This window comes from Polypterus senegalus, chromosome 8, assembly GCF_016835505.1.
Source record: "Polypterus senegalus isolate Bchr_013 chromosome 8, ASM1683550v1, whole genome shotgun sequence".
NCBI lineage: Eukaryota > Metazoa > Chordata > Cladistia > Polypteriformes > Polypteridae > Polypterus > Polypterus senegalus.
The window spans coordinates 106,765,652-106,781,908 of NC_053161.1; the positions used below are offsets into that span (position 1 = coordinate 106,765,652).

The following is a 16,257-nucleotide window of genomic DNA, read 5'->3' on the forward strand; positions in this document are numbered from 1 at the left end:
TCTATCTATGTCATTCAGCAACATCTGTTTTTTTAGACTTGCAATTATCCAAAGTGAAGAATGTACTGTATTGTATAAGAGAGTAATATACATACTTCAAAGCTTCTATCTGAACCAGCATGGAGGTGCAATATTCAGCGCTGTGGATTGCCTATGTAGTGTTTGCATGTTCTCCCAGTGTCTGTTTGAGTTCTTCTCCAGATATTCTTCTATTTCCAATGTATCATAATATCATGCATATGAGGTTAATTTGCAGCTCTATACTGCCTTAGTGTAATTGTGCTTTTTGAATGGGTGTAACCTGTCCAGGGTTGCTTTCTGCCTTCTGCCTGTGGATAATATAAAACTCCATCCACAACAGTTAGTGAGCAGAAAAAATTAACTCTACTTTAGAATTAAGTTGCCTACTTATCACACATTATTTTAAGATAATGACAGTCAGTACTGATGTTTGACAGAATTAAATACTAATCATCAAATGCAGATAAACAATTAAAGTGAAAGAAAAAAATAAGAGATGTATCCTCGAACGAAAAGTACCAGAAGCAAAACAACCCTCTAGAATAAGTTTTTATTTTTTGTTATATGGTTTTTTTCTTTTGTTCCCTCATGGCAATAATACTGAAATCAATAAAATGAAATCCTATTGTCATCAAGTGTAAAAGGCAATAACTCTTTCACAGAAATTATATGTCATTACAGCTTTACAACCCTTGGGGTTTTTGATCAGCAGAAGCATAATAATACCCCTTTGATATAACAGTATTTCTTTTATATTTAACTGGGTATTTCAACTGAAATTCACTTAATATATATATTGTGCCTCCTCCAGACCGCGAGGGGGCGTCCGTCCTGGTTCTGTTGGGGGCCACGGGTCGAGGGCATGGAAGCCCTACCCTGTAGGGGACCGTGGTCACCGCCAGGCGGCGCCCTAATGCCGGTTTATCCCGTGTGGTCCTCGGCCGGGGCTGGAGCCCGGCCGGGACGCCTTGGAGGACCAGAGGAGGGCTTGTGCCTCCTCCAGACCGAGTGGGGGCGTCCGTCCTGGTTATGCAGGGGGCCTCGGGTAGGGGGCTTTGAAGCCCAGCCCTGTAGGGACCCGTGGCCACCGCCAGGCGGCGCCCCAGTGCCTAATTGTCCCTGGAGCCCAGCACTTCTGCCACACCAGGAAGTGCTGGGGGGAAGACTTTATGTGGCGCCCGGAGAGCTGCCAGGAGGACAGCCGACACTTCCGCCATGCTGGGGCGTGGCTAAGGAGGGGATACCGGGAACACCTGGGGCTCATCCGGGAGCATTATATAAGGGGCCGCCTCCCTCCAGTGATTGGTGGATGTCGGGAGGAAGCAGACAGAGCTGGAGAGAGAGGACGGGAGGCGGCCAGGAAGACACAGAGACTGTGGGCCTGGACATAGGGGAAATCGGTGCAAGAAGGCACTGGGGTGCACGTGAGCAAAACTGTAAATAATAGTGTTGTAAATAAACGGTGTGTGGGTGAAAATATGCTGTCCGTCTGTCTGTGCCAGGGCCAGTTTTCACAATATATATATATATATATATATACAAAGTATATATATATACAGTATATATATATATATATATAGTGTATTCTTTTTCTTATACTGTATTTATGGGGTCTGTTATTGAATAGTTTTTTGGTGGCTTTAAGGCTACTTATGAAATTCAGATGTGTCAGCTCTGAACAGATGTCTCACTGAAATGAGAACTTGGTTAAAAGTGAACACAGGACCCTAGCCAGGGGCCCATCTAGAATTGGACGTTACATACAAAGCAAAATTGTTATATAAATATTTTTATAATGTAAAAAAATGCATTTTACATGACAATACCTACTGTATATTGTTTTGATCTAATGAAAATCATTCTCTCAAAGACAATTTTTAAAATTAATGTTTTACTAGACAACACAATGACATTGGGTAATCAAAAGTAAAGAAGAAACCCTGATGGTAAAATCCGAAAAGTTTAGCTCAATTGATATACTAGTAGTTGTTCTAGTAAGTAATACATATTACTGACTATGCACATAGTGGGGATCTGTATATAGATTCAATATAATGGTGTCTTTTTAAACATTTTCTTTTTTTTTTCCTTAGTTTGACTCTACAGCACCACTGAGTGAATGGTTGGAAGAAAAAATAATAGCCATTCAGCATCTGTATGAGTCAGAAACCCAGGCCCTTCATGAAAAACTGAGACAGCTTAGCCATGAGAAAGCAAGAATGGAGCTCAATAACTTCTATACCTGCCAATCTGCTCTCAACTATGAAAACAGGTAGTGAAAGCATTTGAGTATGTTTATAAAAGTTACATGCTAACGGTGAACTAACCTTCCTTACACTGCTTTTTATGCTCAGAAATTAATCAGTAGAGTTATACGAGAAAGAAATTAATCGGTAGAGTTATACGAGAAAGACAATGATGCAGTTAGAGTTGCATAATTTAACCATTACATTTACAAATTCATATATTTTTTAAAATGAAAAATTAAAAGAGTCCCCAGACTTTGTTCCTACTTTCCGTGCTGTGTTAACAGGGTAGGCTTTCTTACTCTTTCTCACTGCAACCACCTAAACTAGATAAAGTGTGATAAATTGCTGCTATATAAAATGATTATTTCAAAATAAATAATATTTTCGAATAAAAGGGTATGTTCTTGTAATTCATCTGTATGCAGAGAAAAGTATTACATTTCTACAAAACTCATTTCAAATCCACCATCCCTGTCATGTGTTCTCAAAGCTACTACCTTGGCAGTAGTGATGAATGAAGCAATTGAGTGTAGTTTTGCATACATATTTACAAAATTGCCTTCTCTTTCAGTCTTCCTCTCTGTCCAGATGCTCAGTATAATTTGTGTATGTGTGTTATATCACAAATGATATTATTTGCTAGGCATTCTTTTAGTATTGAATGTAGTATTTTATTCTGGTTTGTTGTCTTTTAATTTATTTAATGCCTTTGTATATCCTGTATCAATCTTTTTTAATGTTCTATTTAGAAAACCTCTGTTTCCAATCTTACATATACCTGCTGTATCTTTATGAGACTCTATGAAGCGCCTTGAGCATGGGAATGGTGCTATATAAATAAAATGTATTAGATAATATTATAAAAAAATCCTGAGATGATACTTTTTAGCCTGGGATTAGACATGACTTTTTCAGAGGGATACTTTCATGTCCCGCAAGACGAGACTTTGTGCCAAGAGATTTAACCACGCCTGGGGCTGGAAATAAAAGACAAAGAGTAGATGGCAAAGTAGAACGTCGCAAAGAGGTTCAAAAACACTGGTGCGATACACATGCAGAGCAGATTAGAGATAATGAAAGTATTAAAATTTGAAAGTCTCAAAAAAATGATAGTGAGGATTGCATTAGTGCAAACAAACGGAAATTATAACTTGGTGAAATACCAGAAGAGCGAAAACAGGTGGAATATATAGTTTGAATTTAAACTTTAAGACGGAGACTTGTAGATTGTCTAATTTGTGTTGCCATCAGGGAAAAGTAGTGTTTCTTCCCAATGAAGAGGCCTATCCGCGAAAATTAAAAGATTTGCTGTTTGGTGAAAGTGAAATCCATATATGCGAGCGACAGAGACGCAAATTGGCTAGTGCGTAGTGCAGGCCTGGGGGTTGGTGAGCGAAGCGAGCAGGGGGCAAAGCCCTCTAGTTATTATTATTATTATAATGGTTATTTCTTCCATGTAGCTCCATGTGCTCTCATCTGCCTAGTTCACTGCCAGCTGGCACATTCATGCCACTGGTTCTGTCTCATACCGCTCTTTTGAGGTCAGAGGTAACACCGAATGCAGTTACTTCCTCTTACTGATAAGCTGATCCCAGCCTGGATCCTTCAGCAGTCACAACCCCAGCCAAAGGGATTTAACAGCTGAGAAGCCTCTCAGAAGTGCTGGTACGTCAGTGCTTTCCTGTTCACACTCTGCATCAGAATTAATATTCTCCTGCTTTTGCAGAAAGAAAAAAAACAGTTGCAGAAAAGTTGAAAATATATGTGCTAAGGCCACAAATTAGTAGCAAAGTGACATCCTCATTTGGACCACAACAAGCCTTGAATGGATTTCTCCAAAAACAATGAATTTTAAAAATTAACAAGTACTTTTTGTCATGAACACATATGATGAACATGCTGCTTTTTGGAACATTTTCCAAAACTGGGAAAAAAATCATCTTAATTAATACTTTTACAAGTTAGTATAACGTAATTATTTACTTAGCCAAAAGCATCACTAGTCAATTCAAAACTAATGCATTGACAATACATATGGTATGGTTTTTGGTCCCTTGGTGAGGTGAAATAAAGTTGCAAAATGTAATATGAAAAGAGTAAAACATCATAAAGTAATACCAATTAGGAAAAACCATTTAAATATTTATAAAATTGGACTGCTGTAGTTTCTAACATGAGCAAAAAAACAAAAAGATGTACATATGGCGTAAAGGAAAACCACACTTTTCAAGTTAGGATTGAAAAGAGTATTACTGATTACTAAGGCAAGAGAGGAAACAAAAGTGGCTTGAGTTAACAAAAAGAATAAGTGGCTACACATCACTTCCCAGGTCAGAAGCTGATGTGACAAATAATGGAAAGATGAAAATGGTGGAATTAAGGAAAGAGAGGACTGGGACTGGAGGAAGGTAGATAACAATGTCTCTTTCCCCAAAGGAGCAGAACTAGGAGGCAGAGGAAGAATGCTGGGAATAACACGAGTACAATGGAATGCCAACAAAGTTAAAAAACAATGAAGAAACCAAAATAATTGTGTATAAATGGTCTAAGTAATGGCCTGCCTAGCCTGCACACCCTCCTGGTATAATTCATGCCTTCATGAATTTGACATTTCCAGCCTTCATCTCTTCTTCCTTATCCTTAACGTCTTCACCTTCATCTTTTCCCCAATAAGAATGGGGTAAAGCTGAAGTGAACATTTATATAAAATGTTCCTTTATGGAAATTGAAACAAAATTCCCACTTCCTTATTGCTGTATATTTAAATTAGGGCCAAATGCTCAAGTAAAGCCATGGCATATACACTGAGTACAGACAGAGTTTCTTTCATTTATTAAGTAGTTGAGACCTACTGTAAATATACACTGCAAAGCTGCATCAGAAATACTATTTAACAGTTATGAACACAATGAATAAATTAACTTTGTATCTGCTGGCTTTAGCGTCTGTCATTATTACAGTTTGTTTTGCAGATAATTTCACTTAGGGTAACTTGCAAAAAACTGAAATTAATATGTTTCAGATTTTAGCAGTATGGGCAATCTTGGGTTATGTGTGTAGTAAGTCTAGTATTTCACTCAGCTTCAAAAGTAAAGAGCACAGTAGGGTGACATCGGATTGGATTTAGCACAGGATTTTCTGGGCCTAAGAAGAGTGGATTGGAAGAAACAGTAAGTAGTCCCATGGTGTTCATGAAGAAGTGCCTTATTAAGAGGTGCCTGAAGGTGTGTAGGCTGGGAGTACTTCTGAAGGTGAGGGGAGGATAATTCTATGGTGTAATAAAAACAAATAAACAAACAAAAAAAAAAAAAATAAAATAAGCAGTTCTTTATTGGATTAGCTCAAAGGACTGATAGTCTGTCTGTCCCCTACTATATTCCTCATATTTTCTCACCTTCACACTTTATTGCAGATAAGTTGTGTGGCCTGGTAGTTAAAATGGTAGATTGCAATCGCCAAAGTCACAAGTTCAGACCTCAGCAATATCTCACTAACTGACCCTGAGCAAGTCATCAAGTCTTTACTGCTGCTGTAATAAAAATATTTTAGACAATAATATACCTCTGTACTTGTAAAGCACCTTGAGATGATGTGTTTACTGTGGAACGGATCAATTTAAAATAATAGGTCTGAGTGTTTAAGTTAGTAGAACGTAATAAAATGTGAAATTTGAGAAATGAGAGGAGACCATTCAGTCCATCAAGTTTGTTTGTTTAGCTAATAGCTAAGCTGTTTCCAGTATTTCATCCAAATACTTCTTAAAGGTTCTAAAACTTTCTGCTTTAACTACATGTCTCGGCAGTTTATTCCAGATTCCCACAACTCTTTGAATAAAGAAGTGTTAAAGGTACTTCCCATTAATTTCCACTGGTGTACACGATTCACTGTTTAGTTGAAAGAATTCTTTTGAATCTACTTTATCAATGCTTTTGAGAATTTTCAAGACCTGGATCAGATCCCCACACAGTCTCCACTGCTTAAAATTAGACAGATTTAATTGTGAGAGTCTTGTCAGATTAGGATATGTTCTTAAGTCCTGGGATGCACTTAGTTGCAGTCCTAGGCTGCTATTCTACTGTATGTCTCTTTTGTACTGTGGTGACCAGAACTGCACAGTACTGCAGATGGGGTCCCGCTGTACGTTATATAGTCTGTGCGTATCATTACTTGATTTGAATTCAGCAGTTTTTACAACCTAATATTTTATTTCCCTTTTTAAAAGCTTCTGTGTATTGCTTATGATGACAATGATGTGACAATATAAACTTCCAAATCATTTTCAGAGACCGCTTTTTATAGGACAGTGCTTCCCATCTTGTAATTTATAAATGAAGTTCCTTTTGCCCACATGTTACACTTTGCACTTTCGTACATTAAATGACATTTTTCAACTGTGTTTGCACAGTTTTGAACCTTGTTCAAGTCTTTTTGAAATGTATTTTCTGCCTGATCAGTGTCTGCCATTCCTCCAGTTTTAGTGTCATCTGTGAATTTCACACATTTGCTAACTATACCAGAATCTACGACATTAATATAAATAAGAAAAATTAATGATCCCATGACAATTTTTTTATTGATAAATTTTGTAATTTAATGACCATTCCCTTAAATGTTCTCTGTTTAATATTTTTTGTATTTTTTTAGAATTCTATCCCAATTCCTTTCCCCATTATCAACCTAATAGGACTGCCACCCTATTTAATCCACTTACTGGCCTCAGTTCTTTGCTGAGGCATTAAACTACATCTTGCTTTTCTTGTATGGCTTCCTTTTCTGACTGTCCTTTCTTTTCCTGTTTTTTGTGACCTTTGCAATTTTGGATAGTTAATTTGAGTTTTGAATTTTGGCTTTGATCTTGAATTATTCTCTTGTTTTAGCAGACTTGTTTTTTATTTTAATTATTGGCATTTAGTTTTGCTAATTTAAAACGTAGGTGTGTTTGGGTATTTTCTGGATTATTTTAGATTTTTAAATTTGTACCTTTTACTGCATATCTTTTGTATTTTATATATTTTCTTTAAATCTTCTGTTTAATTAATTAAATTAAACAATTAACACTTTTCTTAATAAAGCGTTTTAGTGGTTCACGTCTCTATTTTTGCCCCTTACTTTTTAAAATATTATGCTTTAGGGTAGTAAGGGTTCATGCAAGCACCAGATGATTATTGGGAGAAATGAGGATGACCAGAAGATGGTTTGCAAGGGCAAGACAAAAAATAGTAAGGAGGCAGGAGGGTGAAAATTGGAAAATTGCAATAAACCAAAGCATCTTGAATATTAATGTAATGTAAGAGGAACAGTTGTAGTCAGAGTCAGAGACAAACTCAGAGACTCAAAATTCCATCTCAACTAATCTTTTATATTCACTATTTAAACTAGAATTTGTAGTCTTCTTTGATAGAGATTTCATCCAATCAGTGATACTAAGCTGTGTGCTCACCACCATATTTATACTGGGAGAATCATGATGTTATCGTTATTGGCAATCAAATCATGAAAACAATAAGATAACAAAAATTAATCAGGTCAAAATAAAGTCAAAATGTAAACTAATTGTAGAATTGAATTTTACTTAATAAAAACACTTAGAAGTATCAAGAACTCCTCACGGGAGCACCAAAAGGGCTAGAAAAAAGTAAAATAAAAAGAAGCAGAATCATAATATTGGTGTTTTTAAATTTTAAGACCTTCCACCACTTTTGTGTATATTTTGGGCCTGAATCATAACAACCATTTTGTTATATTTCAGCCAAGGTAGCTAGCTAGTGGCCAGATTCATCTTTTATGTTGATTTAGTTCATTTTTCATTTTGTTTTGTTTATGTTAATAATTTTTATCATTTAGTTCGTATGTGTCTATGTGTCTTCTACTATGTTCCATTTATTTTGTGAGTGGTTTGCTAAGAGACGGACCACCTACTCATCACCGTCAAAAGACAACCCTCAGCTTTATAAAGACTGAGGAAAACCTACAGTCCCTTGTGGTACATTGCACACGCTGCCATTGGTGAGTTGTAATTGTTATTATTATTGTGCTTGTGGATTTACTTGATTTTTGACCATTTGCTCTGGATTTGTGTATTTAGACTTGTTTTCCACTGCATTGGCCTTTCTTTTTTAGGATGACAGCTCTTTCTGTGTTTTTGACTCTCTGGAGCTGTTGTGATGCAGAACATTTTTGAGTCAAAATAAATATTTATAAAAATTCTTCTTTCTCCCTTTATGTTTTTACAATTCAAAGGTTGATGGATCCTTCTCCTTGTTAGGGTTCTGGTTACTGATTTTTTAACTTTATGCTCACATACACCCAAGTTCATGACACAATTCATGGATCTAGCATCCTTGTATCATGACTGAAGCGCTAGCTTTACCCATTTATTGTCATAACTAGCTGTGCTACCTGTCTAAGATGGGTTGAAATCTAAGTAATCATCGTAGACCTCAGCGTTAACATTTGCAGTGCATGATCCAATGCATATGTCTCTTTTATACGCAATTTAGTATAGGATTCCTAAAAGTAGTGTTAATGTTTGTGATATGGCATCTATTGAAATAAAAATGCAATGCATTTTATTACAAAATTTTTTTGTGATGTGCCATCTTTTGGAATGGCAGAGACATTGCAACTGGACAGACACAGACATACACACAGACACTTATCCTTTTGTTAAGGTGGATGTTTTTCTGTAGAAGAGATCATTTTTTTGTGGTACTGACATTGTGAACTGTTCGGTTTCAATTTCATAACATTATTTTTTTAATATGTAAATTTTGATTGTTTTATTATTTCACCTTCTCTGGCAAGAACATTTTGCGTTTGGCATGGTCATCTCTATTTGGTGCCTCCTTTGCTGAGACACGGCAACATGTTGCTTGGAGGCAGCCACTGTGACTTTGATGTCATTTTCATGATGATAATTAAACCTTGTCATGCTCAGAGTAATGATTTAAAATTCTGGATTCTAAAACAATTGCTTTTGTGGCAATTTAATGGTTTTCTTATTATTAAGGCATTTAAAATAATTTTTGGGTACTTGGTTTGTTTTCGTCCTGGTTTTGACTAATGCTTATCCCTGATGCTGGTTTTTGGTTAGGCCATCTCCGGGCCCTTCTCTTTTTCTGTGTCCTTATTCAGATAGTACATCTTGATTCAGAATCCTGAACCCATATGTTTTCCTCCAAGTACTTTGGTTTCCTCTTACATCCCCACAGAAGTTCTGGTTAGGTTATTTGGCAATTCCAAATTGACCCAGTGTGCAAAATTGGGCTCTCTGATGGACTGGTGCGCTTCCCAGGTATGGTTCCTTTTGTGTATACCTTGGTGAATAGGTATACACTTTTCTTTTTATAAAAGTGAGAGCAAGGACAAGGAAAATGGCTAAAGGTGCAGGGAATGTTGTGATGAAAAACATGCAGAAGACCATTAAGTAAACTTTCTAACTTTCTTCATTGAAAATTACAAGACGGAGAGCAAATATGAAAGACCAAAAGAAGGAAAGGGTCAAAACCACAACTAAGAAAATTAGTGAACCTTGTCAAAAGAGTCTTTTCACAGAGTTTGTTTAGAGATGTCCAAAATTGTGAATAAAGATTATACTGCACCTTCATCTTCAATTGCTACTGCACACTGAGTACACATATCACAGTCCTGGTGGTCTCGTGACCGACAATAGTTGTAGTTGGCGTAAAGATCCTGAAAAACAAGTGTGAAATGATGACACGCACTATGAAAACCCATTTCCCAAAATGGCAACAGGTGACATCACCATCATAGTTATAAACACGAACTATCATTTAAAAGAATGAAAAAAATGTATGCAAAATGTGTATAAGTGAATCCTAATATGTAAAAATTAAGAATTCTGCCCTCCTGTGACAATAATTGGGTTAAACAGGTTGGGAAAGTCATGTTGTGTTTTTTATGGTCACTACTTTGTCAGTAGACATTGCTAATTTTAATGTTGAAAAACACAAATATAAGATTGGTTCTCTTCTTTAATTTATCAAATGGTAAATTCTTCTGAATCATATAAGTAGTGAGTTTAATAGGATGATAATGTAGCAGCTACATCTTAAATTGCACTCTTGGCTAAATTTACTTTGTTGAATGTATAAGACAGACCTTCACGTTGCTCTTGAATTATTGATTGCACATTTTTGGAAGGAAAAGTTGCAATATTTTGGCAATATAAAAATCAAGTAATGAAATGTGTATACATAAGGCAAGAATTCTCATTCTAATAGAATACCTGCTACAGAATTTATGCTCTGTAATATTCACTATGTAATATTGTACACTTAGGTCATTGTACCCATGTCATTTGAGCCTCTAAATCCTTAAGTGACTAGGATCTCCCAAAATGCAGTTATTTAATAAGTTGATAAAGAGTCGGTGAGATGTCTTTTCTTATTTTGTATTTTCCTCTTAATTTTCAGAATGAGTACAATGAATTCAGAGCTGTTTCGCAAAGATGAAGAGCTGAGAAATCTGCGCCACCTTCTAAAAGAAAATGTAAATAAAGGGAGGAGCTCATCATCCGTGTCAATGTCTTCCGTGTATGACTTGGGCAGCAGTGACCGTGAAGAACTCTGTCAACGTGTTGAGGAAGCTAAAGATAGGTAACATGGCTTTTAAGCAGTATATATTTGGATACATTTGTCTTGGTGTTTGTGCCTTTGTTACTGTATCCTCTTGATATGTAAAGTTGAGACCCTATAAGAAGTCAAAATAAAGTGACGCTTCGATAAACAGGAGATGAATTTTAGTCAATGCTTTACTTCTTTGTAAGTAGATGTTCAGTGGATTGTGTCTGGAACCAAGCTGGATTTCCAAAAAAGAGAGAAGGAATGCCTTTCCAATCTAGCAAGAAGTAACCTTATTATATATAACCTATCCCTCAGAACAGTAAATGTTTGGAATGAAGTTTAGGTTTAGATGTTTTTAGAAACCATGTTCTCCCCGTGTCTGCGTGGGTTTCCTCCACAGACATGCAGGTGAAGTGCATTGGCGCTTCTAAATTGTACATAGTGTGTGCTTGGTGTGTGGGTTTGTGTGCCCTGTGGTGGTCTGGCACCCTGCCCAGGGTTTGTTTCCTGCCTTGTGTCCTGTGTTGGCTGGGATTGGTTCGAGCAGACCCCCGTGACCCTGTAGTTAGGATATAGCGGGTTGGATAAAGGATGGATGGATGTTTTTAGAAATGTTGTGTTATGTGAACCATACAAAATAAATGAAAGTATTTAGGGATATCCTTTTAGCTAGGTGACAGTAGAATGTTTAATAGCATGTTATATGGGTCCTGCTAGCTGTTGGAAAAAATCTAGCTGGCTAGGAGGTTTGTATACTGGGATCATTAGTGCATCAGAATTCTCAGGTTGGTGCCTCAGATTTTGTTTTCAAAACAAGCAATATAAATTTATGTGACTATACTGACCGGCTGCTTTCTGCTTACATTAGAACAAATGACTCAGGGGGTGCAATAGATACATGCAAGAATGCAGTTATTTTATACTTGTACAGTATACTCTTCTCAGTTTTGTGCTCAAGTTTAATTCTTTTTTTAATACTTTTTGTTCTTAAAAACAGATGTTTTCAGAATCACTGTCAAGGTTGAGGTGTGAGGTAATGTAACTCTTGTGACATGTCGTTAGGAACTGAAGGTTCAATTAAAATTCCATTTTTTTTTCATATAAGACTAAAACCTAATTTGCTTCAGAGAATATTTTTCATTATTTAACAGAATTTAGGCACTCATTTTTAGGGAGACTGTTCAGTGACATATTATGCTTAGAAATGTTGGACATTTGGTTCTGATTTATAGCATAGTCAATATGTACAATCTAATCATCAAAGAAACTCATTTTGTACCTTGAAGCAGACTCTTCATCCAAGAGTTTAATCTGAAGCGAGTAATGACATCCAACAATCAAACAATTATATATCAGCATGCACCCAAGGATCATCTGATTAGTTGGGAAACAGCTGACAATGTTGTAAATAACAATTAGATTTACTGCTAGCTTTATTGTGATGACTAAACTATCTGAGAATGCCACAGTGATATTCAAGTGAATGCAGCAGATGTGTATTTTTGTAATGCAGAAAATGGATTGTGTTTGTTTCATTTTTACCTTTATCATTCAAATATTTACTGCATATGAAGCTTATCTTTGCATAAAATAATTTCAGTTTATTTCCTTAAAGCACTTTTGATAGCTTAGAAAACAGAACTTATTGTCCCAATGTATACTGTACAGCAACAATTTCCTAACTGAAATGAGTAGTCTGCCTAATCAGAATCTGTACTGGGTTCAAATAACAAATAAGTGGTGATTGAGTCAGTGAAACTGCTGTTGTTGTGCAATTGCTCTGCTGGTTAGTAGTTGTAAAGGTGGGGTGTTCCTAAGTTCTCAGATGATGTTACTCATCAGTCTTGAGTATGGACGCAAGCTCCAGATGGTAAACAAATGAATGAGAACTCAAGATACGAAAATGAGGTTATGTACAAAGATGTTAGGCTCACAATTTGTTATAAGGTAGGGAGTTAAGAAGAAGAAGAAGAAGAACTAGAACAAGTTGGTTTTAGTGCTTGGGCATGTATTCAGAATCCCAGCTAGACACTTCCTTCAGGACTTTTTACCAGGCATGACCCACTGGGTGAAGATTCAAGGGCAGATCTTGGGAAGCACTGCGGTGGTTATATGTGTCTGCTCCCTCGTGAGAAGCTGGGAATTTTCCAGAAATACCCAGAAACAGTTGTTGTGGATGAGTAGTCTGGTCGGCGTAATTTACTGTCTTTTCACCACAACAGATATATAGTCATTGAATATACTAGTGTAGCTAAGACTAACTAATTTAGAAAATGAAAAATATCACAAATAAGAATGGATAAATACAAAACCAGAAATACTTATCACTTGAAACATCAACAATGTCTTTCATCAAGTCATAGCTTAATGGAGGGTATCTCAGTTTACTATTCAATACTGCACACTTTTTTAAAGAAGGCTCAAAATTGCACACTCTGTAAAAAACTGAACCAGATAGGATATCATATTCCAATTTACATACAGTTAAGCTGGAGGGGTAACACTTTAACTCAGGTACTACAAAAAAATGCATCTATTACTAATTTACTCATACTGTAGGTAACAAGACCTTAACAAAGGCTTCTTTTGATGTTAGTGAATATTCACCTATGTAATGTGGTCTACTAAAATAAATTTACTTTATAATTATTAGAAGTGGCTAAGACATATTTCTCTTGATATACATATTGCATACATCAGACCTGTGAATGCTTCATATTCATATGCCATTTTTCCAATGTATCAAAGTATATTAACATGCCACACTGCACAGAGATGAATGACTACTTAACCGATGCTTCATAAGACTAATTAAGACCAAAGCAAGCCTTTGTTAAGGTCTTGTTAAATAAGAGTAAGTGAGTAACGAATCCATTTTTGCAGTACCTAAACTAAAGTGTTACAGTAGGAGTGTCATATAAAAGCATTTCACTCTGCTCAATTAGCTCTGCAAGTGTGACTTTTTTAGTTATTATTGTCTAGTAGTCTGCAGAACAGAGGCAGGAATTCACATCTGGATATCAGTGTCAAAAAGGCACGTGGCTGAGGTGAATTCATGCTCCAGGTTTCTGTGGAGGAAGATGAGCAGCAAAGTGAAGGGCACAGCCAGTCTCCTTTTAAAATGACCGAACCTCACAATCATGTTTTCCTTTTTTCCTTCTTAATATGACATGGATACACTGTTTTGCAATATGTGTGTAATCTCAAGATGTGGATCAACACTCAATAACATTTCTGGCTTGAAAAATTGATATAGTCAATATCGTTTTATGCTTGTTTCACACTAGCAACCCCTTAAATATTAGTTACAGTATACGATGCAACAGCAGGCTAGTAATTTTTAAAAATATATAAAATATGCTTCACTTTAGAATGTATTATCATGTGCCAAATTACTACATACCATGTGTGGACAACCCAGGGGGTGCACCAGCTGCACTAACCCCGACACAGACATACAAGTTCTGTATGACAAGTTCAAAACAGACGTTTTTATTTTTCTTCCTTTCCATGTGGGAAACACTTTCCCCCATTTCCCACATTCACAGCACAGTCATAAGGACAGGGAATACAGCACAATTCTCTTCTTTCTTTCTCCTTTCTCTCCATCTGGCTCCACTCCTCCTGATGAGCTTTGTCTCCCTTCCTCCCAACTCTGGCTGTCAGAGTAGTGGCTGCTGGTTCCATGTATACGGCACCTGGTGTGACAGAAGTGCTCCCATAAAGGGCCCAACAGTTCCTTCAGCATCCCCTGGAGTTGCCCATGCAGCCCAGCAGGGCTGTTCCAATCTCCAATTCCCAAGTAGCCTTGTGGGAAACCCAATTTCTGCTCTGCTGTCTCTCCTTGTACCCTTTATTCTGCCTGATATACACTAATTCCAGTAAATTACTTTTTGCCCCCCATTATGGTGAAAGCTGTCAGACTTTTGTTTTCTGCTGTTAGCTTGCCTGCCAATTACTACCTGCCAAATATATGTGCATTCCCAGTATAAAACACAGGATTATTAAACCTCTGAAGTTTTCTGCAATTTGAAACAGTTATGTGTTAAAAGTACAGTTCTTTCTACTGTCTAAGCACAGATGCAGAATTTAGTAATTAAGGTGATATAAGTACTTTAAAATAAGGCATTAGTGATACAATTTGGTTATTACCATGCTTGAAGAAATGCTCATTAAGAATTACTGAATTCTTATTAGGACTGCTCAACCATTTTTTCCTGTATTGTTTTGATTATGAGATATCTTGTGTTATGTTCAAATTGATAAGATGGAAAATCCTATTGGGCAGAATTTCTAATAAGACAGTGGCAAGACAAGGGATGTTGCAAAGCTTTTCTAAACATGAGATTATTTTTCTTTTAATAAAAACCAAAACACGAACCAGAATGAAAAGTCAAAACAAAACAAATGTCAAAATGACAAATGTTCTTAACTAAATTCAATTCAATTCAATTGATTTTGTACAGTGTTATTCGCTGAGTGAAGGCTCAGAGCACAAAGCATAGCTATAAACATAGTTTTTAAACGAAACATTCTTGCAAAATACACAAACATAATAGTGCACATTAGTTTAAACACACACTAAAAAGTGCACTTTTAAACTGATTAACATAAAATCATCTTAAAACTATAGGTCCATTAATATTATAGAGATGTGTGCTCTGTTGATAAAAGAGGAGGAGAAGAAAATGAAAACTCCAATCAGTAGCATAACCTCTAGTTAACCTCCTGGGTCCACAGTTGGTTGTAATGCAAAGTCAAGTCAGACAGTCACAATCCTGGAGACCGAGGCCAACTGACATCCCTCCCCTTCCCGAGCAAGAGCATGAACACAGCCCACCCACTCCCATTAACTATGAAACCGAGATTCTAGCATTTGCATTTTCAGCATTGAATAAGCCTCACCCTAGATGACTCACCCTCCTGATCATGGTATCTACCCTGCCAGCTAAGTTTCTTTTTTAATTGTTCAAACATTTCTCTCTTGCAGGATGACAACACCAAGATATTGATAAATTATTTGAAAAATGAATACAAAAATAATGTTCTGAAAATTAAAGTAAAAAAATTCATCTACTACCTAATGCATCCCAGACACCTAGAAGATAACCCTTTGTAACAATGGAAAACAATTAAAACTTATAGATCAACACTTATCACATGAACAATTAAATCCCTGAAGAAAACAGATATTTTTATATGGTTGTATTAACAATTCATTAGAATTTAAGTGAAAAGACTGTAGAATGGAAAATTGCTTAAGTATTTTTGCTTTGGTGTCACCAAAATTGTATGTGTGTAACAAGCGGCATAAGGAAGTAGGCAGCTGACAAGCTGTTTCTTTTGACGTTACAAGCTATTAAGTCAAACTCCTCCCGTCATATTCATCACACCCTGTTGGT

At 36.4% G+C, this 16,257-nt stretch overlaps 1 protein-coding gene across 1 annotated transcript in view; it reads left to right on the top strand.

The window, feature by feature from the left end:
* The window catches only part of LOC120533620 (lamin-L(I)-like), a 118,716-nt gene that overhangs the window by 13,683 nt on the left and 88,776 nt on the right, over positions 1-16,257 (top strand). Inside the window, exons 3-4 of the mRNA XM_039760536.1 lie at positions 2,115-2,293; positions 10,706-10,888. Of these exons, the coding sequence (XP_039616470.1) occupies positions 2,115-2,293; positions 10,706-10,888 (362 nt within the window). The remainder of the gene's footprint in view (positions 1-2,114; positions 2,294-10,705; positions 10,889-16,257) is intronic.